The 24570-nt window shown below is 41.2% G+C and overlaps 1 protein-coding gene across 2 annotated transcripts in view; it reads left to right on the top strand.

Moving 5' to 3' along the window:
• LOC111873403 (protein expanded) overlaps positions 1-24570 on the top strand; it is a 243917-nt gene that overhangs the window by 171412 nt on the left and 47935 nt on the right. For both annotated transcript variants that reach the window (XM_033755073.1, XM_023868084.2), the window contains exon 4: positions 23246-23325. In XM_033755073.1, coding sequence (XP_033610964.1) covers positions 23246-23325 — 80 coding nt within the window. The remainder of the gene's footprint in view (positions 1-23245; positions 23326-24570) is intronic.

The following is a 24570-nucleotide window of genomic DNA, read 5'->3' as shown; positions in this document are numbered from 1 at the left end:
AACTGTTTAATTGGTAGTCTGTATAAGATTCCTGCTCTTAATTTCGGTGTCCAAAGTACTCACACCACTTGGTAATGCGTATTTTTCTGCTGGAGCTCAAATTCGAGACCACATACTCGTATTATCAGTCGATAAGGAAAGTACTTATCAGTATTATAGAGATCGCTGTATTATATTCTAATTATGCGTAGGTTCAAACGGACATTAAATTATTTAATAATAATATATTAAGTGATTGAAATTGTTTTATAAATATGTCGGAGGTGGGTGGTGGAAATATTCCAGTGGTAATGGAATAATTCTGGTTGGTATGGCAGGGTGAGTGACACATTTCCACAGATTTCGTGCTCCATGTTCTATAACTTCACGTACATTTGACATTTATATGTTCACTTGCTCGGTACTTGTTTGGTAAGTCCATATCCAGTGAACCCTCGCTCTCTTGTTCTGTACGTTAATTGTTTACCTCTCACTCTTACTTTCCTTTTTCTGTTTTGAACCTGTTTTCATTTTTATCATAAATGTGTTAAAGATCCTCGCCTGCTTTGCTGTGTTTAGTATCCCCCTCCCCTTCCCCCCTCCCCACACACAGCTCAAAGTGATAGCTGTATTCCCCGAAACAGAACTCTTAATGTCCCGGTTTAAATGATTGTTAAGCAGCGACATTTTGATTGTGGACTAACACCACATGTAAGATTTGAGTCTGCTTTTACCGTTCTCACGGTCTTGTCGCTTGCAGATTTCTTATACTTTTTCTTCTACCCTGAAGATGGAGGCGATACGTTCCTCCGAAACGTCGGTTAACACCACTTATACACGGTGCCAAATCCCAGAAGACTGCTTTCTTCATAACATCACATGAATTTTGGTTCTGATGAAAGATTAACGGTTATGCAGGATTTGAGGAGGAACATACCACCTCCATCTTCGGGGTCGGAGAAGCCGAGCAACAAGCCAGCGTGAAGGCAGGTGGCAAGCAAAGCAACATGTTCCTCCGAAACGTCGGTTGATTTTCATTATACAGAGCGTTGTATCCCAGAAGATAGATAGTGTTAGTTTCTATTGCTTAGCACTTGATACACAGTGCTTACAGAGGTGGAAGATTGTGGTTCAGTTTATTAAGTCTTAACGAGCCCGAACCTCTGACTTGACAAATTTGTTGACGAGAGGCCAGTTTTCCCCAGCTTCTTTTTCTGTTCCTCTGCTTGACTTGTGGCATTAGTTGCCTTTAAATAATCGATGTCCATGGGTCGCTAAGCATGCATGATGTTCTTCACGAAACCCCACAAAAAGAAATCGGGAGGCGCTAGGCCCAGTGAATTTGGAGGCCAAGGATGGGTCGACAGCGGCCATAGCGGTTGTTCAGCGTGTTGTTTTGGAAAGCGTGGCGTCTAACGATCGATGTGGTGGCGCTCCATCTTCCTCCATGTTGCATTTGTGGCACGAGGAACCGTTCAAGCATGTCGAGGTATGATATCGAACGCAGTCTCCTCGACGAAAGAAAAGGGCCCGTACACTTTGTAAGGAGTCACGCCGCACCAGATGTCAACCTTGGGAGTAGCTGTTTCAAGTTCGGAGGTGACAGTGCCCCGTCAGATGACGTTATGGGTATTCACCCTGACATAGAATGTTGCCTGGTCAGTTGATAGCCACCTGTTGATCTCCATTCCCTCGCACTTGATACGTGCGGTGAGTATGCCTTAAAGCTGAAGTTGTCCCTGGCGTAACTAATGAAACACTACGCCATGAAGACGTATGGGGAAGTGGATGTATAGATCCCGTAACAGACTTGAAGCTTAACGGACACGCGCAGTAGATGTTCCGTATCAAGACCCAAACGGATTGCTCTGAACATTGCGTCGGTTACATATTTTTGTTATGTTTATAGTGTTCTTATTTTGTAGATAATGGAGGAAAGCGGTGTTCAGAAAGGGGATCTTCATGTCGGAGCACCACAATGAGCAGTGGTTGTTGTTGCTGCTGCTGCTGATTTAGTTTACACGAACGAACTGAGGTATGAGGTGGCCTCGCCTCTTTTGTCTCGTTGATTTGTGTGCCGCAGGCGAAACGAAACGAGTCCGCTGTTCATTTTCTTTTCCACCTGAAACTACGAGTTTGCTCCGTACGAAGTCAACCAGATGCTGACCAGAGCACGCGAAAACCGTGGTGGAAATTATACATTGCGTCATGCAGTGAGAGGATATACCTTGATTCCTGCATCACGAGAACTAGCAGGTTGACTGTTATAGTTCTTCCAACTTATAAACATGCAAATTTTATGCAGCACGGTCATCGAAGCTATTTTATATTTCGTCCCTCATAAATGCTGCACGTGTAGGCGAAGTCCACGACAAACCAGTTGTAAAGTGAAGGGATGTTTTCCCAAGCCACCGAGATAAGAAATATCAGCTGTCAGCTGTCCGCTGTCCGCTGTTGCCTGACACATTTGCCACTGTCCTCCATTTCTGACGGCCTCTGCATTAGGCTCAGAGGAGAAGAAGAAGAATCTAGAGCATGAAGAGCTGTGCCGTATTGTGTGAGCTTTGAGGTCCTCATGTCGATGACCACGAAGATTACTGTCTTCGGAGGAACGTGCTGCCACCAGCTTCAGGGTAGAAGACCTTGAAGATGTTTCTCCTCCGAAACAGAACTAAATACCCACCATACTACATGGCGTCGTGTCTCAGAAGAAGATCTTTAAGAGCTTTATTATTTTCAGTCTTCTTATGATCGTTAAAGTGATTTAATAAAAAAAAACATAGCTGATCTTGAAATGCAGCATGAATCAGAAAAGTGAACTGTAAGAAAAGTGTAATGCAGTACCGCAATGAGATGGCTCAGAACGGGGCCCATTTGTCGTAGCTTTTGTTTGAGCGTCGAATTCCTTACGTTACTTACGTAGTCAGTGGTTACGTGTGAGTAACTTAGCTTAATACGACCAATTAGAACAGTGTAAAAGTTTTGTTAAAATTTAAGTGTTATTTGAGGGCCGCCTCTGTGATCTAGTGGTCAGAGTTCCTGGCTACAGATTCAGAGGTCTACCAGATTTTATGAGAAGTTGTGGATCTGGAACGGGGTCCAGTCAGCCTCGTGAGGATAAATGAGGAGCTATTTCAAGGAAATAGCGGCTCCGGTATAGAAAACCGAGATTAACGGCCTTGGGATTTCGTTTCGCTGACCACGCGACACCCCCTATAAAGTTAGCACTAACTTCGCCGACAAGCGACGGTCACTCGGTTGGTATAGTTCGCTTGCGGACTGAAATCAAGGAGTTTGCTTGTTTTGTTTGTGTTACACATATTAGCAGAATCCAACAGAATTGTGTTTTGTATTATTAAAGCTATCAGGTAATATCTGAATGAGAATTCCTGTATCAGGTCCTGTCACATCTTAATAGCCTCTTGTGAGATACCAAAAGGCGAGGTAAATAAAGGATTTGCGTTGCATGCCGTTCCCGTGCAGCAGATTCTGATATCGAACTCCCGACTGAATTAAAAACGCCGCTGTTTACTCACTCCGCTTGGAATTCCGAAGGGTTCGAGCCTATGTAATTTTTCGTCAGTGCATATTTCTTAATATGACTGCATTATGGACGTAACATAAACAAAAGTTACTGAAGTACAGCGCACTTTGAAAACTATTGAGTATCTTCCACAGAATTTCTGTTTTCTAACAGGGTTAACGAGCATGCACCAGGCGGTCTACGTAAGGATGATTGCCCACATTGCTAGTTTTAACTATCAAAAAAGAATGGAAGTATGCGAGCGTACAGCATACATAGATATTCGTTGTGCTCAAATAAAATCGTGCAAAGTTTCTTAAAACTAGTTGCCCTATTAAAAATAAACACACATAACAAAAATATATGTTTATGTCACGAAGTGGTCTACACGCAGTACAACATTCAGCTTCTGAACAGCAGTCATCGGATTGGTTTCTGTGGTCGGTTTGCGGTTGCAAGAAATCTGGAACTGTGAATATGGTAGATACTTGTCTTGGGCAGGAAACTGCCCATCTTAAGTTTCTATCTCCACGGGACAAAACAAAATAACACAAAAATCGCGGGTATACATCCAGAAGATTTGAGTCTGTAATTCCACACAAACTTTAACTGACGCTGGTAAGGAGGTTGGTCTAGAAGTCGAACACAGAAAAAACTAAGTATATGTTGCTCTCTCGTCACCAGAATGCAGGGCAAAATAAAAATATAAATATAGCCAACAGATGTTTTGAAAATGTGGTACAGTTCACAGATTTATTATTATTATTATTATTATTATTATTGTACACTACGTTAGTTAGGTCTAAGCTTGAATATGCGTCCGTAGTCTGGAATTCGATTACGTCAACTGATTCCAACAGCTGGAACGCATCCAGCAGAGATTTGCGACCCTTTGTTTTAAACATTTCTTTCCTCAAGTTCACTACAATTATTCTCTTGCTCTTGAGGAGTTAAAATTGCATACTTTATATACTAGGAGACATCGCCTTGATGCTCTCTTTCTTATTCAAGTTTATTTTGGCTCGAAATTCTGCCCTTCTGTCCTGGAAATTGTTGGTTTCCGAGTTCCTGCTCGGTATATCAGAGATTTTGCATTGTTCAATGTTTGCTCCTTATTTAAAAATTGTCCCTCTGCTAGATGCGCAGCAGCTGCTAATGCTGTCTGCAGGGAGGTTGACGTATTCGGAGCCAGGAATGTTCTACCCAAACAAATTTTAAATATACTATAACTGTTAGTATTTTTATTATTTGCATGTTCAGTAAAGCAAAATGAATTACGTATATTATTATTATCCTCTGAAAATCTATACTATTCATTTCTTAATTAAATATTTATGTTTCATTCCTCAATTCGTAATAACACTTAGTTTAATGATAATGAAATTATTATTACTGTTATAATTATCAGTTATTTGTTTGTTTACTTTTACTCATTATTATTTCTTCCAAGTACTTACCTGTAATTTGTATTTGACTTTTAATAAGTTTGTCTGTAATGTAATTCATTCATCTGCACTGTGCTGTGTCTGTAATTGGCCTTGCTGTTGACTCGGCACATTAATAATAAAGAATTGAATTGAATTATTAGAGGGGGTGGGTTTCCCCATGCACTTAGACGAGTTAACAGTTCACAGATACTTGGGAACGACTATAACAAATCAAAACCTGATTCAGGATTAAATTAAAAGGAGACTAAATTCTGGTAGTCCAGAACCTTTTGTCTTTTCGTCTGCTATCTAAAAACATAAAAATTATAGTACGCAGTGTGACAATTAAGTTCCCGAACTGAGGCCATAACAACCACACAGATAAGATTATTTGTACCAATATAGTCCCCGCCCGCTTCCCCTCAACGTTTATGTCCCTCATACAACGACTCGAACGCCCGAGAAGATGCTTCTTCCTGTATCGCCTTCAGTTCTCTTGTTACAGTCTGTTGGATCGATGGAACAGCCTCGAATCCCGTCCCTTTCACCGCAGTTTTTAATTCAGGAAATAAAAAATGTATGCCGGTGATAAATCATGGGAGTAGGGTGGATGGGATAACGCGGGGATCCCTCGTTTCGCCAGAAACACGGAAACAACGCCTTAAGAATGCACCGGTGTACTGTCGTGCAGAAGATACCAGGACCCACTTTCCTGAAACTCGGGCCTAACGCGATGAACTCGAGAGATCGATCTCATAATCAGATCCTTATAAAAATTACCGTTTTCAGCCTGTTTTCCGGAACAAATCCATGATGAATGATACCTACAGCATCAAAGAATGCAGTCAACATTGTTTTCACCCACGATTTTTGCATTTTCACTTCCTGAGCTTTTTTGAAAATTAGAAACAGTTATAATCCTCATATGCATCAACCAAAGAAGTTGAAACTTGCACACCATATAAATAGGCGTTCTCTCTATCTAGTTCCGTTCATCCCCGATATATGGCATTAGTAATATTACTGTAATAGCGTCAGTTTGTGAACTTTATTGTCACACTGTGTATACAGAAGTATAATTTTGCCTGTGGTTCTGTATGTGCGTGAAACTTGGCCTCTGACATTAAGGGAGGAACATAGACTCAGGGTGTTGAGGAGAATATTTGGATCGAAAAGAGATGAAGTGACGGGAGGTTGGAGAAAAGTAAATAATGAAGAGCTTCATAACTTGTACCCTTCACCAAGTATAATTAGAATGATCAAGTGAAGGATGATGTCCTGGACAGGGCATATAGCACGAATGGGGGAAAGAGGAATGCGTGTAGGCCATTGGCGAGGAAGCCAGAAGGGAAGAGAGAACTATGACGACCAAGACGTAGGTTAAGTATGAATATGAGGGGTGGCCCATAAAACTGGCTCTAGTACTGCGACCTTCAATGATCTATTGTGCTTTAGACATAGGTTGGTGAACAATATTAAAATGGATCTTAAAGGAATAGGATGGGATGGTATGGAATGGACTGGATTGATCTGGCTCAGGATAGGGATCAGTGGATGGCTCTTGTGAACGCGGTAATGAACCTTCGGGTTTCATAAAATGCTGGGAAGTTCTTGAGTTGTTGTACAATTGGCGGCTTCTCAAGAAGGCCTCACCTCCGTGAGTGAGAGTGAGTGAATGAATTCCAGCATCTTAGATATTCAGTACCCGTGTTTACCTATGACTTTGCAGGTACTGAACTGCATACGTGTTTTACATTCAGCAAATATTTTAGAAATTTACAGGAATACTTGTGCATGTCCTTGAAACTACGTGGAAACTGTGATTAGTCACTGGCGCAAATACATGCTGTTTTATTTGTGTGTAGTTTATTTAACGATGCTACTAATAATTGTCTATATAGCATCGGGTGATTTAACGGTACTAATGATGAATTGGAAAGCATGTGGAATGAAGCGGTAATTTAAGTTATCCTTATGGAATTGTCTTGGAGGGACTGAGGTGGAATAGGAATAACTTCAATCACGATAGTTAATGCCCCTACCGAGATTCCAAAAGAGCACGTCTTGAATACCCTTTCAGCCAACTAGCTAGGTCCAAATTCGTGTTATAAGATCAAGTTTTAATAGACGCTTCCATAGAATTACCGGGTTTTTGGACTTTTTTCATCGTCCGGAATTCTAGGTAATAGAGGACACGACGTTTCTGAAACTGGATGTGTCATCCACCATCGTCAGAACTCTTTAGAATTTAGAAGCTTCCATGTCAGATAACACTAGAATTGAACAATTTCCAGTCTTCCCGGTGTGTCACTTGTTACAAATCATACCGGAATCAAACTGATTTTTCATGAATTGCCAGTTTGATGTGATGTTAAAACTGAACACATTATATTTAGGCATCCAGAATGTATTTTTCTGTATACTTTATTGGAATTTATGCCTTTTTTGCACTGATTTCTCGAACAAGTATTATCTTAATTTTTTGTAATAGTGGTTAATTCATTATTCGAATTTTATGTTCACTATAATGCTGATTGATCAGTAACTTTCAGATGACAGGTCCACAGTCTCTTCCAAAACAGTTCTCCACTTAATGTGATCTTCTGTTTTTGGAAAGAGACTGTCCAGGAAAAGTGATAATGTGGTAGTTTTTCCATTTGCTTTCCACATCGCAGTACGACAGCCGTTCAAACCACTCTGGTCACGCCTGTTGCTATACGAACTTGAACCATCTCGAGCATCATTTGTTCTGTGCTTCAAGTCGCTGCTGATGACGCTGCTTCCGGCATCAGTTTTTGGTTTTTGGTGTCTCTCTTCGTCTGATGCCTACCCTTTGACCTGTCCAGCAAGGGAGGCCCTGTCAGTAGCTACGCTACCGCTGGTATAGCTCTCAGGGTCCTTGGCATACTCAAACCCCCTCACCACGATAAGGTGGAGACACCAACGAACAATGCTAAGCCAGCACGCTAACCAACGAGTATTGCTCAAACAATGGGCAACATCCTTGCATCTAATCAGTTAACCATTGGCACAGAAAAAATCAGCAGATATTCTATATGGACATAGAGAAAATGGCTTGTTCCGGACATATGAGAAAATGTGCTGAAAGACAGAGGGAACACTGGTCTAGAGGCTAGTGTTTAGCTTGGCATTTTAGTAGTTTAATGTTTATTACCGACCTTCACCATTAATTTTAAAATAATAGCAAGAAGTTGTGAGAAGAATTAGTCGCCTACCTTCCTTTCAGGACAGTTTGAATATTTAATAACGACAAGCAGAATAATACTTCAGTTTGTATGCGCACTGAAGTCAGCAAGACGATATTACATATAAAGTCCATTTTTATGGAATCTGAATTGAGCGCGTAATACCGCAAGTTAAAATGGTAACGTCGCCAGAGCTATTGTTGTAGTATAAAAGTACAAAATCCCAAAGAAAACTCTCACGTTTCGCTCATGTTTATCCACAACAATTTCACGGCCTCCTACATGACCACGTGGCATTCTATGTAAATTAGATTGCATTGATTCCACGGTAACAGGTGTTGCAATGTATCTGGTTCTATAAATATTTAATTAGATGATTTGCAATCGTGAAGACATAGTCTTTTAGTAGCTTGAAAATGTAAATTTATGTGTACTGTATTATTGTAGCTTAATTTTTCACTATACATAAGAGGTCCATTAAAGGACTAATGAATATCGTGTCCACGAAATGAGTAAGATAAATAAGACCGATCAAGATCTTGGTATTACCGAAGAAGGTATCTGTGAGATACGCTGTTGAAAGTGTGGTTTTCATACCAGTTTCATAACGGTCGGTTGAGACATTCAAGTAATATGAAGGTAATTACCTCGACATTCTGAGAGGCTTCAGTGTTGGGATTAATGATGGGAAGGATTTATGATGTATGTCACTGAGATGACGTCAGGTAGTATCATATACATACTAAGCCTCATGACGATCGGTTCTGGCATTCGAGTAATATTAAGGGTATTTCTTTTGGCTTGTTTTGGACTTCATCCATCGTCTGGCATGTGAAAGACCACAACGTTTCGGAGGCTGTGTCTGTCCAGTGATTGAGACTAGCTCTTTCTAACGGGCCCAACTGAGTAGGTTTATCCTGCCCTACCCACCTGAGAACGGAGACAGATCCAGTCTCCGAAACGTTGTGGTCTTTTGTCTTTTACATACCAGACGATGGATGAAATCCAAAACAAGCCAAAAGAAGTACAGTATACACCATCGTCAAAATCCTTTCAAGTCTATCCAATATTAAGGGTATTACCTCAGCAGTTTCAGAGGCTACAGTGTTGGTGTTATTGATGAGGGACATTCACGAAATTTGCCTTCGAAATGGCCTGAGATGGTATTATATACGTACCCAAGTTTCATAAAGATCCGTTCAGGCGTTAAGAAATTGTGAGCACACACATAGGGCAAAGTGGTGTCTTTAGCCTACTTCGCTTGAAATAAAGGCAGATCCTGAATTTCCCTGTACATAGGAGTAAAGTGTGCTTCAGACAGTGCGAAATATAATATTTTTATAATCATTTAACAGTGGTTGGGCAATTTTCATATCCAACCAGTATGACCATTTCGTTATATGGAACTCAAATCGAAATTGGGTAAAACATACTTTTAACGATTCGACGTACGAAATATTAATGCATGACAAAATACGGGTATTTTGTATGTTGTGACACACGGTTAATGAAGTACAAGAAATGTGCTTATAAATATTGTGTTCCTAGACATTATCAATCGTCCTGTTTTTATTTAAAACACAACGTTTCGGAGACTGGATTCTTTCTCCGTCTTCAGGTGGAACCTACTCAGTTGGATCAAATCGATAGAGCTAGCCCGGAGACAAACTTTAAAAACTCCACACACATGAGGCATGGCACCAGAGTACTATCAGATTAGAAATCATCACTAAGAGAGAAATTGTCTGTATGGTGGCAACATAAAAACACAATTCCCCCACTTGATCTACACTGGACGGAGTTGTAGTTGTAGTCTGCAAGACCTTCGCTGGCGAAGTCCAGCAGCAGTTGTAAACGAAAGGACTATGACCGCAAGTGTTCAGTTGAAAAAAAAATGATCGTGGGTTTCAAGGGACTTGGCGCCAAGACACACTGGCCGTAAACTGCCAGTTATAAAGTAACTCTGACTCTCTGAGTTTTGAAAGTGGTCCTGGCATTGAAACGGTTTCTAGTGCGTCTGAATTTCTGGGACATACGCTTAACATATGGGATAATGAACTTGTCCATGTATATTGCATCTGAAGAAGGACGGTTGCTTCTCGATTGGTTCATTATAGAGTGAGCGAATTATTGTGGATATTCATTAAGCATCAGATCATGTCTTATTTTCTTAATTTCGTTATTGAAATCCTTCCGATCCTGACATACGACCTTGTCTCGACTGATCAAACTATGAACAACTCCCCTTTTCACGTGATGTGTGTGGTTGAACTTGAAGTGCAGGTAACGACCTGTATGATTAGGCTTCCGGTACACTTTTATGGTGAGGTTTTGATCTCGCTTCGTAACCAAAACGTCCAAGAATGGAAGGGTATCATGATCTTCAACTTTCGCAGTGAATTTGATACTAATGCTGTTGTGATGGTGAAGAAATTGCTGTAACTTTGTTGGTCCATGTGGCCAAACCACGCAAGTCTACGTATCTGAGCCATTTCCTCACAGTGTTCCATAAATATGTTACTGACCAGCGGAGATTGTGATTTTCTGATTGTCATATCTACTTCTTGTTGATAGAATTTATCCTCGAACTGGAAATGCGGTTGTTAAGCAGATGTCCTGTAATTCCATTACATCTTCGGTATGTAAAGGTGAGCGTTTTGGGAAAGAAGGATCCGTACTGAGTCTGTTTCTTATGGCATATAAGGTAGACCGCACACCGGCATGCGTCAAGGCATGTAACAGTCAAGACACGATGTCTGCGACATGACTCAAAGAAATGAGCACCGTTGAAACGAATGAGATTATGAAAACCGCCGCACACAGGTCTGAGTCATGATGCTGACGTCTGCTTCATGCTGACGAATCACGAATGAAGCAAGACTGCGTCTTTTGTCTCATATCTTGATGCTTGTCTTGACGCAGTTCGTGTGCGGCCGCCCTAAAACTTCTTCCACTCCTAGGTTGGTGCATAGTCTTACAACGTCAGAACTTAGAAGGTGTTCCTCGTTTTGAAGGTTAATGTGTATTAATTTTATGAAATGTTCTTAGATCATCACGAATGAATCTGTATTTCCAGCTAGAGGGCTCAAGATGTTATGAAGAAAATCTTCTAGGGCATAATAGGGAGAGTCACTAGAGCTAACTGTTGGTCTGAGGTGGATGTCAGGCTTGTGTATCTTTTGAAATCCATAGATATGAGGTGGTTTACTGTTGCAACGAGTCAGTTTATCTTTCAGGGTATTTGTATGTAGTCTAATATCTTAGCGGCCCATTATCTTTTTTTTTTAGTAGCGGAAAAGCTGACTTCATTTGGTGAAGCATCTTTACTGTTGATTGGCTCTGTCATCATTATGTTTATAGCGACAATGAATGACGGTTGAGGACAGTTAATGACGCTGTATCTCGAGGAATCTAGCCTACATACATTCAGCGGAAGTACTTTTTTCACTGTTCTTATGGCACTGTTTTGTGATCACTATTTAATCCCACTCCTATGTAATTTTTCACGTAGCAGACCGTTACAGTTGTAACGGGTAATCCAAGAAGAGATATAGCTTATGCTGCGTAACTCTTCAAAAGGTGCTCATAGATAATAGTTACAAGTGTATTTCATACTTTCAAAAAAACATTCCCCATTTCTGTTACAAAGCCATGTTGTTTAATTGGGTATAGGAAAATAATTGTTTGTTTGTTTTGAACAAAATCAAACCCACACATTAATTCTCTGAGTAAAAATGCAAAGTTACTCAAGAATACGCGCCATGCAGTTGGTGACAGAGTATTGGATTAATACATACATTTTTATTTAACAAAACAAACTCCGTGGCCTGTAGTCCGCAAGCGAAATTTACCGACCGAACAACCTCCGCTTGTCGGCGAAGTTAATGCCAACTTTAGCGGCTAGAGGGTGTCGCGTGGTCAGTGCAACGGTTCCCCACTGCCGTTACTCTCGGGTTTCTAGATCGGAGCCGCTATTTCCTTGAAACAGTTCCTCAGTTATCCTCACGAGGCTGAGTGGACCCAGTTCGAGACCTACCACTTCTCAGAAAATCTGGTAGCGCTGGGAATCGAACCAGGGATCTCAGGATTTGTAGCCACTAGACCATGGTAATAAAAATGTAAAGTTAACTGTTGTCCTTTTAATTTTCCTCCGTTTCATATAGAATACTGAAGCGAAAAACTTCAGCTGGTTTTTATGTTGCGCTGCTGAAGTGTTCTTAATAAGAGAAGTAGTGCTTTACTATGCACTGCAACACTGTTTACCATTCCGTTGTCTCAAGCACATCGCTCATGTTACGTAATGGTAAATATTGTGTAAGAAGTAACGCCTAGCCTGCCACTCTCCTCATACCAAATGACCTTCGTTAATCATTTATCATAAAGCTTAGAAATATTTAAGCTAATTTCATTCACTGAGATTGAATCAACTCAGTTGACCTCCTTAGAATACTGGAACCTTGGCCGGCTTGTATGTGAAGGACTCTTGGAGCCAAGGAATCCTGCTGCAGTTCATGAGAACTGTTTGTTAACAGTGGCAGTAGGACTCGAGGGGAAAAGGTTCATGGAAATCTTGAGGTTTCCGAAAGAACAAAAATGTTTCACATTGGACATGCTTAGTCTGAATTGGAATAATTTATAAAACCAGGAAGACATTTCTTCTGGTAAATATAGGCTGCTATATACTTAAATGTTTCTGTGTTAACAGTTTGTTCAAACGAAAGTTGAGGACTGAACGAATGCGCAGAATTACTCTACTATGTTTCATGCCATAGGCTAACACTTTCCAAGGCAGGGTTGTCCAACTGACAATCCGTAGTTGGCTTCTCGTCGTAGGCAACATTTTCAAGAAAATATCATTCCTTTGTCGTTTTGTTACAGTCTAAAGTTGCGTTGTTTTTGAAAGGAAGATCCAGTTCTGAAAGAAAGAGACAATCAGAGCCGACGCCACGCTTCTATTGGAGGGGCGTAAACGAAGCTTAATAATCATAGTGAAATGAGCATTCAGTAGCTGATTGTGCTAAAGTACCATCTTTGCTAAGGAATAGCTCAGAAAAACATGAGTACTAAGTTCATTTCTGCATAAACCGTGCTTATTTCCTGTTATAAAACAGCTTTGGAATATCTGCATTTGTTTCTTACGCCGTTTTCACATTAAATTTCATGTACTAAAGGAGAACGTTTCCTACATTTTCTTATGTATCACTGTAATCATTATTTTAAATTGTTTTTGCTGTGTATTCATTTTCAGTTCTTAATATAATGTTTAATCCTTTATACAGAGTGTCCCAGGAGGAATGTGCCAGACTTCGGGAGCGTGTTCCTTATGTTAAAGTATGCCGATATAACCCAAAACACCTATGTCCAAAGTTGAAATGTTACGGAGATAATGGTCAGAGAAGTGTGAAACTTTGACAGGTGTTACACACTTGTTGATTACCAAACACATATTAAAACTGGCAGGAATATGTGGTTTCTGTAATGTTAATAATGTACGTAACATCAAACTAACTTGTGAATGACGTGAAGCCATTAAATTGAACTACAAAAAACTCGCACGCCATGTCATAGTTGTCCTTAGGGTTCCAAGCACTATACATGACACATGAATGGCAAGCACTGATGTAACATGGCTGACTGCGCATTCTGGTATGCGAGTGTATGAGGCTAGTGTGAGCCGTCATCACCACACTCAAGGACAAACATCGATAAGACTTGTCAGCTGACAGGTAAAGTGCATAGACCCGCCAGAAGACCACACTTTTCTTGGGCCATTATCTCCGTAACCGTTCAACTTTGGATATTGGTGTTTTGGGTTATATCGGCATACTTTAACATAAGGAACACCCTCCCGAAATCTGGCACATTCCTCCTGGGACACTCTGTATATCGGAGTTGTAAGCTGCACCAGAATATATTTTATCATTTATGTCGTCAGTAATTTTAAAATCGACATACAATAATTCAAGAAACTCAAGAGTTTGTAAGTGCAGTTTGTTTTGGCCAGTAAAAATTTGTGTACATTTTTTAGATATGTATGTGAAGCTGACCACTCACCTCAATCTAGTGCCGAGGTGAGAAATGAAGATGGACCCTCTCATACGTATTCAAGATGTAGCGCTTAATTAATTAATCTTTATTTATTCATTTGCTTATTTATTTAGTTCTGTTTCATTTAAGGATGTTTGCAGTAGCCCAGATCATACAGTGTCGAATGGGAGGATGAGCAGTTATAAATGAATTGGAAATAATATAAAGAGTGTGGTTGTGGCCTAATTTGAAGTACTGTCCCATCACTTACCAGGAGGAACTGGAAAATATCAGTTAAATCTCAGTGAATCTGGGCGATCTTGCGCCGAAACTGGTACTCAGCACCTCTCGAACACGAAACAGAATTTCTAGCCACTACAGAAACATTTGTTGGTACCTGCATTGTTGAATGCAGCCTCTAACAGTCAAAATATATTTATGATTAATATTTTTTGGTAGCCGGGATGGCGCAGTCGGTATAGCGACTGGCTACGGGCTGGACAACCGTGGGGTCGAAGTTCGAGTCTCGGTAAGGTCAAGAATTTTGTCTTCTCAACGTCGTCCAGACCTGCTCTGGGGTTCACCCAGCCTCCTATACAATGGGTACCGGGGTCTCTTTCCTCCGGGAGAAAACGGCCGGGGCGTGAAGGTGACAGAGCTCAAGAAAATGTGGATCTATACATCCACTCTCCCATACGTCTTCATGGCGTAGTGCTTAATTAGTTAAGCACAGGGACTTTTTTTTTCTTTTCCTTGACACTACAGCCCCAGTGGGCCTATGCCTACCTCCATGAACTTCTCCGTTCACTTTGGTTTTTCTAGATCATACACATTCGGTAGGATTCCTTGGGCGGGTGATCAGCTCGTCGCAAGGCCTCTACCTGTACAGAAACACAGAAAAACGCACACACACACACAAACTAAACATCCATGCCCTGAGTGGGATTCGAACCCACGATTCCGGTTTTCAAGCGAGCGAAGGCAAGTACATGCCTTAGACCGCTCGGCTACCGTGACCGGCTCAGGGAAACTTTACCTTGCCTTATTTGAGTTGTATCTGTGGAGTTCGTAATGCTCATTGCGACTGAGTGGACCTTTTCCATCCGTCCTTGTTTGTACCTTTTCCTTTCAGTGTCGCATGTCACGTAGACATTCATGATGTGCGTGATGCATATGTACGTAGGTGGCGAACCGCTTGGAGTTCTGTCAGAGAAGATTTAAACACGTAGAGAATAACAACTCGTGAATGCTTACCATTTTTGTTGTCGGCTAATTTTGTTGATTGTTGTAAGAAAAATGATTTCCCCTACAAGAAAATTCGTGTTTTTTCTGGTTCTTTCGTTCTGGTTTTCGGTTTCTTAAATATTTCGATAATAAATGGAAGATGGATGTTACTATTCGGATTTATTGACAGTTTGAATAAATAATTCTTAATGATATACTGCCAGATTTACACTTAAGAGTTCTAAACAGGGTTTGTCACATGTTATACACACAGCAAATTTAACAAAACAGTTTGAAAAAGTTTGCTGTGCCATAACGTACATTTTGGAAATTCGTTAGTCTCAAGATTCACAGATTCTTAGAAATAACTTTTATAGCTGAAACATAAAATACTCTACTTTTTTTGCAGTTATCTGTAACTTTTTTAATTTTATCATTTCTTAGACTCTCTCGAAAAATCAGTATTCCAGCATAAGAAAGGCTTGCGTTCAAAAGCAGCGTTATAAATATTGTCACATGTTGGGGTGACATAAAACGGGTTTTGGATTGGACGATCAGATTTATTGCACCTTATACATTCACAATGTACTGTGCACACGTACTAGGGTTCTCAGTCTTCACTAGTCGTATCCTGGCGACGGATTTATTACAGTCTCACTGTAACGCCAAATCACACGCCCACAGTCGAATTCATTTTTGCCACTATTCTCGACTCATTTCAATTCCTCTGCTCCAAAGTTCATATCCTGACAGGCTGGCGTCTCGAAGCTCACTATCCACTTTCTGCTACTACTACTCTTTACTCTCTATGCTTCCGAGCATTTCTTTATAATCATTTTGTACTGATCATGTAGAAAACAGCGTCTGTTGTTAAGGAGGCGTGTACTGATTCTTTGCCTAGCAATGGACGCCCTATTCTTGAACGCATTGGCTCGCAGGGGAATGTGTTTACCGAGCCGTTGCCTAGCAGTGGGTATACACGTCACAGTATTATGAAGTTTTTAGCCAGGAAAGTATCGATAATACTGGAAACAATCTGGGAAAACGATCAAATTGAAATTAAGATATTAGTCTCTTACCGGATGGTCAAACGACCGAAGTCTGAATTTAAACTATTCATTCTGAAATTGCTTTACAAGACATTAAATTTTGGACTGGTATAAATGGGTCAGTTTGTACTAGATTACTGAGACCGTGGTGCTGAGGGGAGTATCTGGACGTAAGGGAGAGGAAACAAAGCTGTAATAACGAGAAGCTTTATAATTTGTGCGGTTCACCAGATGTCCGTTGAGTAAGGCAGATCAAATCAAAGAAGTTATATAAGTGGGAATTATGACACATACGAGAGAGATGAAACATGCATATTAAATATTTGTTTTAAAACATGAAAGGAAAAATCTGGACATATATGAGGATAATACTAAAATGTATCTTTAAAAAGTAATTAATGAGGGTGTCGACTAGATCTGGCTCATGTAGGGCCCAGCAGTGTACTTCTATGTAGACTTTAATGACATGAGAGTTGCGTTACAGGCTGAGAATTTGACGAGATAAAGGCCTCTGAGCTTTTAAAGGACTCTTACTCCATGGAATTGGTTATTGATCAAGAAGAAAAGCATGGCTTCAACAGTTTGTGTACTGGACTTTATACAGTAAAGTGTATATGTGTGTATATTTNCATTCCAGGGTCAGGCAGACCAACCCGCAGCACTATGAATGGCTTCAAATACCTCGCTACCTGTGTTCGTTTATTTTCAATCTAGATAAGAAAAGATGATGGTCCAGGGTTGGAATGCTGGTAAAAAGTGGGGGGAGGGAGAGGACTTGGCGGTTGAGGGGAGGGAGATAGAACGAAAGACGTATTTTCTGTTGTTTTGCTACTGTGCATCTACAAGAATGTGGGCAGTACAGTCTCATCTAATATGCTGCTAACATTTCGTAGCCGACGTTCCTCGACCCTCTGGTCTCTCTCCTCTTTCTCTCTCCCCCTCCTGCTCCTCCCTCCACCACAGCTCATTCCATATTAAACCAGCATAGTTCGGAGTGTGGTGGCAAGGGAACATAACTGTGCCCTCTGTCCTCACTAGAGAGAAGGTCCGAACCCATAATTGGAATTCCTCAAAGACACACAAAAATAAATTCTGTGCAGTAGATACAAATCAAAACAGTAATTTAAAGTGACGAGAAGGCGAAGGAGTCCCTCGAGATTGTCGGAGTCCCATTTCAGGGCTTCCCACGTGTATAATCTAAAAGTTCCATGACAGTGAAGATTCACCTGGTCCTCTTTTGGGTCATGCCAACGTGAGGTCTTGTAGATGGGTAGCTACCGCCGTTTCGGAGGAATATATTCACGAGTTGGGGGCGACTGTTAGACGGGGTATGGATTGGATGATTGGGTTTATTGACACTTTATACACAGCACTCCGAACTGTAGGCAATTAGGGCGCAACCGCTGATCTCCGCACTTTACATTTCACTGCTGAAAACGCTAGTGTCGTCAGCCTACACATTGTGACAAGTTCCCAAACTGAGGCCATAAAGACCACACAAAAAAAAAATTAAAGTCATTTATTAATACCCCCCCTTGGCACTACAGCCCCAGTGGGCCTAGGCCACCCCCATGAACTCCGTTCACTTCGGTTTTTCTCGATCTTACACATTCGGTAGGACTCCTTGGGCGGGTGATCAGCTCGTCGCAAGGCCTCTACCTGTAGACAAACACAGAAAGACGCACACAAAATATCCATGCCCTGAGTGGGATTCGAACCCACGATCCCGGCTTCCGAGCGAGAGAAGACAGTGCATGCCTTAGACCGCTCGGCTACCGTGACCGGCTATTTATTAATACCATCACTCAATATAGTGGGGCATTAGCTGAATGATCAGGTCTATAAATTCCACTAGGATGCAGCAGCCGTTCGTGTAGGCTGATACTATACGGTGGCAGATATTTTTGCCAAGAGTTGTATTGCAGAGATATATGATTTTTACGTAACTGCCGAGGAATCATTTTAATTCCATACTGCCGTTAATATGAGCAGAACGGTCGTCATTGCCTCCAAGTATCTTAAACGACAAAATAGGCAAGAAGGATGTGTTAGTTATCGAATGTGACGCCAACCTTCCAGAGTTTTTGAGATTGCCTTATTTGTCCCAGAGGAATAAATAGTACAGCGGTATTTTAAATATTTTTCTCGCAATTCAGTCAGTGAGAAACACTGCCCTCTGGGATATAGCGAAATAAGTATATTGTGGCTTGTAGACCCGTTGCTGAGCAAAAGCCAGATGACCGACCGACTGAGAATCAACAGTGGGGAGTGAGAGTGAGAGACACCATAGTCACTCCCCAGTACATGGGGAGTGATCAGCAACAATTAAATAGGAGGCCCCATAACAAAACACGTAGAAGTTTGAAAAGAACAAATATATGGCCAAGTGTCTCGACGGAGCCCGAAACCAAGAACGACTGCGCTGGCGAGGACCAGGAGCAATTTACTAGTTTGAGGGAGAGTCGACAGTTGAAACAGTGAGTTAGTTGTGAGATAGTCGTCAGTCTGTAAGACCGTGAACACGGAAACAGAGGAAGGTGTTCGGATCCGTCACCAGACAACGACTAGTGAAGACAGAAAACTGAGAAGACCTATATGATCTGTGGTTAAAGTTATCTTTGGAGTGTGTAACTCAGTGAAACTTTCATAGTTATTTGTAGTTTCTTTCGGTAAGAGTTCAGTAAATCGAGTTACGAATGCAAATTCCGTTTATAATCACTCCTTACATGTGACAGTATTTATCTTACAATGTAGTTATATTGAGCCGGTTCTAACCACGTGGCACTTTTACAAGCAATGTATCTAAGATCGTTTTAATACTGTCTTCCGTTGCTATACATTTTAATATGCTGATGAAGAGGACAAATACATGTATATAATATAATGAGCATACTTACCTCTATATAGTACCGAGGTCAAAAATTGTGGAGAGATACCTCCACTTCCCGAATATGTCTTCATGTCCTAGTACAGTATGCGCAAAAATTACAGTACTGAAACTCGCGCATCTCGAACGCGCATGTGCGTTTGTCAGCGGGGCATAGCTCCAGCCGCACGTGTTCCCAGTAGTGAAAAGTAAATTGTGTTGTGCAGTTGTTGGAACTGGGTCTCTCGACGGAGGAAAAGTATTCATAGTTGAGTATTATTTCCGCTCATAGGGAAGTGGTCGCCAGACAACTCGCTTCCTTGGTTTTGAGCGGCCAGATGTTATCGTCCAGAAACCGCTACATAGTACACGTATGCCGTCTCAGAACACGATATATTAGGCCCCTATTTCATTGAGGATGAGGAAGGTAATGCTCTCACCGTCACCCAAGAACGCTACAGGGACATGGTGATCGGCCTATTTCTTCAGGATTTGAGAAGGTTCTGTCGTACAAGGGGCCTTCACATGAATAGACAGTGGTATCAACAGGACGTCTTTTCATTTCAGTGCTGTATTTTTGGCCCATACTGTACTTAATTAATTAAGCACAGGGACAATTTTGCTTCTTTTTTTACCTTTAATCGTCGTATTTCATCTGCTACTGATCTTTCATTTAGTTTCTTTGCGCAGACATTTCAAAACAAACTCTCATAAGCATTCATGTTAATTGTTTGAAGTGATTACGCTAATAATATTGAGTGTAATTTTTCCGGAATCAATCCACGTTTCTCAGATAAGATAACAGATAAAAGCGGCAGAAACTGTTGGAACATTTCTTGTGGAAGTTGTTGCTTGCGTACATGTACATAGAGTCAGATAAGTGAGATAGGGCCTTCTGACTCCTCCATAAATCATAAGGGGGACGCTGTGACTGCGGCAGTCCGGCCATCATGACTGGCCGGATGAAATCTTGGCCCGCTTCTGGCAACGGAAAGAAATAGCGAACTTAATATAAAGCTGGGTTCACAGCATGCCTACTTATCTTTCATACATGGCCGCAACATAGCTCAAGCGGTTAGTCGCTGGCTTCCCACCGCCGCGGCCCGGGATTTGTGGTGGACAAAGTGGCGCTGGGGCGGGTTTTCTCCGAGTACTTCAGTTTCCCCTGCCAATCTTCATTCCACCAGTTGCTCCACAGTCACCCTCACCTGTCATCTGGGGCTGGTACAGTAGGCCAGAAGTGGTCGCAGTACAAGGGACTTAGTCCCATTCCACTAGAATTAAGAAAATTATCTCTCATACATACTCTGAGCAGGTATACACTCATTTCTTCCCCGCGTGGAGGCGGTTTAGAATGCCTCCACCGTAAACCTTGCGAGTCGTAGAAAGCGACGAAAATGGAACCCTGTCACTGAGGGACGTAAATACAGAGACCTGGTCTTCCAGGTTTCGGGCTGGACGCAACGCTGATTACTGAGCTCTGTAAAGAAAATGTTTGCGAAATACAGTGAAATAAAAACCTGATCAAATCATGCAGAATCATCTAAGGGATGCTGTGGCTCAGAAAGGACTGTTTTGCCAATGATGATGATACACTCTTCTGCTTGTAACGCTATGTTCACAACATGCCTACTAATCTTTCATATGTTATAAAAAAATATATGTGTAGGTATACACACCACACTTCTTATAAAGCCAAGTTCACAGCATGCATACTGAACTTAAATATTTTATGCCTGCTTGTATACACACATATTAAAATATTAGTTAAAAGCCCGGAATCTGTTACAACCAGTTCCAGAACCAGGGGAGACAGACCTGGTATTCCCTGGTAAGAAGTAGAGGTTGCTGTAGCTTCCAGTAAGCACCCAAATGGAAGCCGTGTCATAGCTCAGGCGGTTAGTCGCTGGCATCCCACCGCCGTAGCCCGACTTCGAGCCCAGGTCAGGCCAAGTGGAATTTGTGGCGGACAAAGTGGCGCTGGGAAATTTTTCTTCGAGTTCTTCGGTTTCCCCTGCCAATTCTCATTCCACCGACTTATTCACATTCATCATCTATCGTCCGGGGCTGGTACAGTAGATCAGTTAGTGACCGACGTACCAAGTGGGCACCCTAAGGAAATAAGGAAAAAAAAACTACTGCTCTTTTCAGTAAACGATACTATTCCCTACCACACTCCTTTGGTTACAACTAGATCTCGTTGGTTTGTGTCACTAAGAAGAAATGTTTATTGCGCGTGTTAGGCGTCCTTTACGAAGCAAGAAAAAAGACGCCTTGTGTGGAAGTCATGTCCATCTGTTTGTGGACTATTGTTAGAGCCTAAGCCGTTGTGTAGGTAGTTTAAATTTCGACATTGGAGATGTTCAGTAAATGTGTGGTAATTCCAATTTCTATCCACGTGGATCCAGAAGGAAACCTATACGTATGGTCATATATGAGCTGTTCCATATAGGCGTAACCGTGAACTGTTAATCAGAATTTGGTATAAATAAACACAGATGTATGTTCATAACGTTAGTTGGCCATTTAGATTTTGAGCATTCCTGACTGATTAAAGAATCTGCTTTAGATAAGTATTTTTTTTTCGCTTAGGCCTATGCCATAAACTGTTGATCAGATTTTGGTGAAAGTCGACATGAGAAATGTGTTCATTACGTTAGACAGTGTTATCAGTTCAGAAAACAAATCTTTTGAGGAGATTAAGGGCAGAAGCCTACCACAAAAGTCATGCAGCTGCATTTTATTTTGTGTGCATTTGCACTTTGGAGCACAGTAAACTAGGTTGGCTGGGCACACTGAGGCGAGAAAGCATGAGAGGCCGTTGCAGCAAGTAAGTAGTTCCAGTATGTTTCGTAAGAGAGTCTCAGTGCAGGCAGTTGATATGAAATTGTAATCTCACGAGCACTGCTGTATTTTGGTGTTCTCGTGGGTCCCCTGCCCATACCTGGCCTCCGATGTGTGATGTTGCAAATTCTTTCTGACAAAACCTCTTCGCCAAAGGCAGCTTTTATGACGGAGAGCTCATAACTCCATTGTATCAAACTGTGGGGCAGAGTCAAGAAAGTCATCTGTTTAGGAACCTGAAGGTTCGTTACCATGTTCACATGGATCATGTCCTGAGCCAGTTTAATCCAGTCCTTACCCTCGCGCTATTTCTTTCCAAGATCCCTAGTTATTTGACAAAAATTGTGTAGGCCTAGACATTTTCATTTTTCTCATGCCTACTGCATGCTCCCAGTCTCGTTTTTCTTGATTTAGTCGCCTTAATAATATTTGGCTAAAGATATGCTTACACATGATGAAGCTTTTCATTTTGTATAACTTTCTGTTTCCGGTTGTCTCGCTGCTCTTAGGCGCGGCAATTATCCCCAGTACTTTGGTGTCATGTGTAGTTGGTGAAGGCACTATATGCTACAAGCCGGAAGGTCGCGGGATCGAATCCCGATGAGGTATTTGGATTTTATCAGTTTACCTATTCCTTCCAGCCTCTAACAGAAATGAGTACCAAGAATATTCCTGGGCGGTAAAGGACGGCCGGCGCGTAAGGCTGACAACCTTACCGCCATTAATGAGCCGATTGTATAGAAAATGTGGGAACCTTAACGTCTCACAACCCTATGGGCCTCCACAGCCTGTTACAGGAGATACCTTTACTTTTTTTACTTTACACTCTGAATACGTGTTTGTCCCTCGGGGTGACTGGGCACCCGTACGAAATGAAATATAAAATTATTTTGATCTTCAGATTTTTGGAGAACAGGCATGAAGATTCTGAACAGAAGTCAGGAAGAATTCGCCGAATTTGATGAACAGTTACTACTTCAGTGTTTATTTAATCCTTGATGGATAGAATACAAGATCTTGAATGTTACTAACATCTAAAATTTTCGGGATGTTTTAATGATACTTTGACCCCTCGTACTCAGTAATGGTTCTGTTTTCAGATGGGGAGTACCTGTTTGTTGATCCGGACAACAAGCTGACGAAATATGCACCAAAGAATTGGAGGTCTTCCCACACTCATGTAAGTGTTAGTCTTTAGTGTTGTTATTGATTTTGTTTTTAGAAATAATTCCTGAAGGTAGCAAAACCCGTCAAGATGATACTCACAGACACTTAAAATGGATGAATAGTGAAACATACACTCGCATCTGACGACGATAGAACACTGCATGCACTGATTGACGATACATGCTATTATGAAGTAACCAGAGCCTGGTTCTAACAAGGCTATGAAATATAGCCTGTCTTCATTTTTGCGAATTCACAATTGGCTGACGAGTTCCCAGCAATATACTATTATGACAAATTTTTGAACTTCCAGCATTGCACCATTTTAATGGTATGGTATTCTGTCTGTATTGCAACGAAGTCAGTTCTGCCTTAAGAGACATTAAAAAATATTTAATTCACTAAAATATGTTTGTTAAATATTTTAAATGTCATTAACTGTGTACTGTTAACTAGGCACAAGGAACAAACAGCACTAAACACACACAACTAAAGTGAACGACACACTAAAAGGAACACTGAAACGGCCGCTAGAAATATAGGATGAAAATATCCTACGAAGCAAATTAACAACAACAACAACAGCAACAACAACAACAACAACAACGTGCCTAGGGGAACTAAGGTCAGAGTGCACAGTGCAATGATCTCCCCAAATAATAAGTGTTGCCTGATGATGGCCCATGTGTGGCCATTACACACGGAATATATACAATTAAAATGGTGCCCCAGTGCAACAGAATGCTGAAATATAATATTCCAGTATTGTTATTCTTACTATCAAACACATTCACGCAGAATCAAGGAATATCACAGTATGTGCATCGATGTTGTACCGGCAACATGTTGCGAAGATTTGCATATAGGCATATTTCTTCGCGCACCTCTCTCCCAAAAGGAAATCTAAGCGTAAGTGTACGAACTGTTGGGAGAGGAAACAATACGTATACTATTAAAAGGGGTTTATTTAAAATCATTATTGTCACGTGTAGAGGTGGTTGCATGACTTGTAAGATGCGTTTTGGATTGGTTGATCGGATTTGTTAACACCTTGTACATTCACACAACTCGGGAAAACAGGTAATACATCGCTATAGTTGATCTACACACTTAAGAGTTCACCGTTGCAGACGCACTAGAGTTCTTGCCTCTATTATTATTATCCAGGCAACGGATTTTTAAGAGTCTCACTGTCACTTCAAATCGCACATAGAGTCGTTTCTCGCAGCCTAATTCCTTTCTTGCCATTATTCGTCAG

The sequence above is a fragment of the Cryptotermes secundus genome, unplaced genomic scaffold (assembly GCF_002891405.2).
Source record: "Cryptotermes secundus unplaced genomic scaffold, Csec_1.0 scaffold22, whole genome shotgun sequence".
NCBI classification, from domain to species: Eukaryota; Metazoa; Arthropoda; class Insecta; order Blattodea; family Kalotermitidae; genus Cryptotermes; species Cryptotermes secundus.
This window is presented reverse-complemented; position numbering and strand designations above follow the sequence as displayed.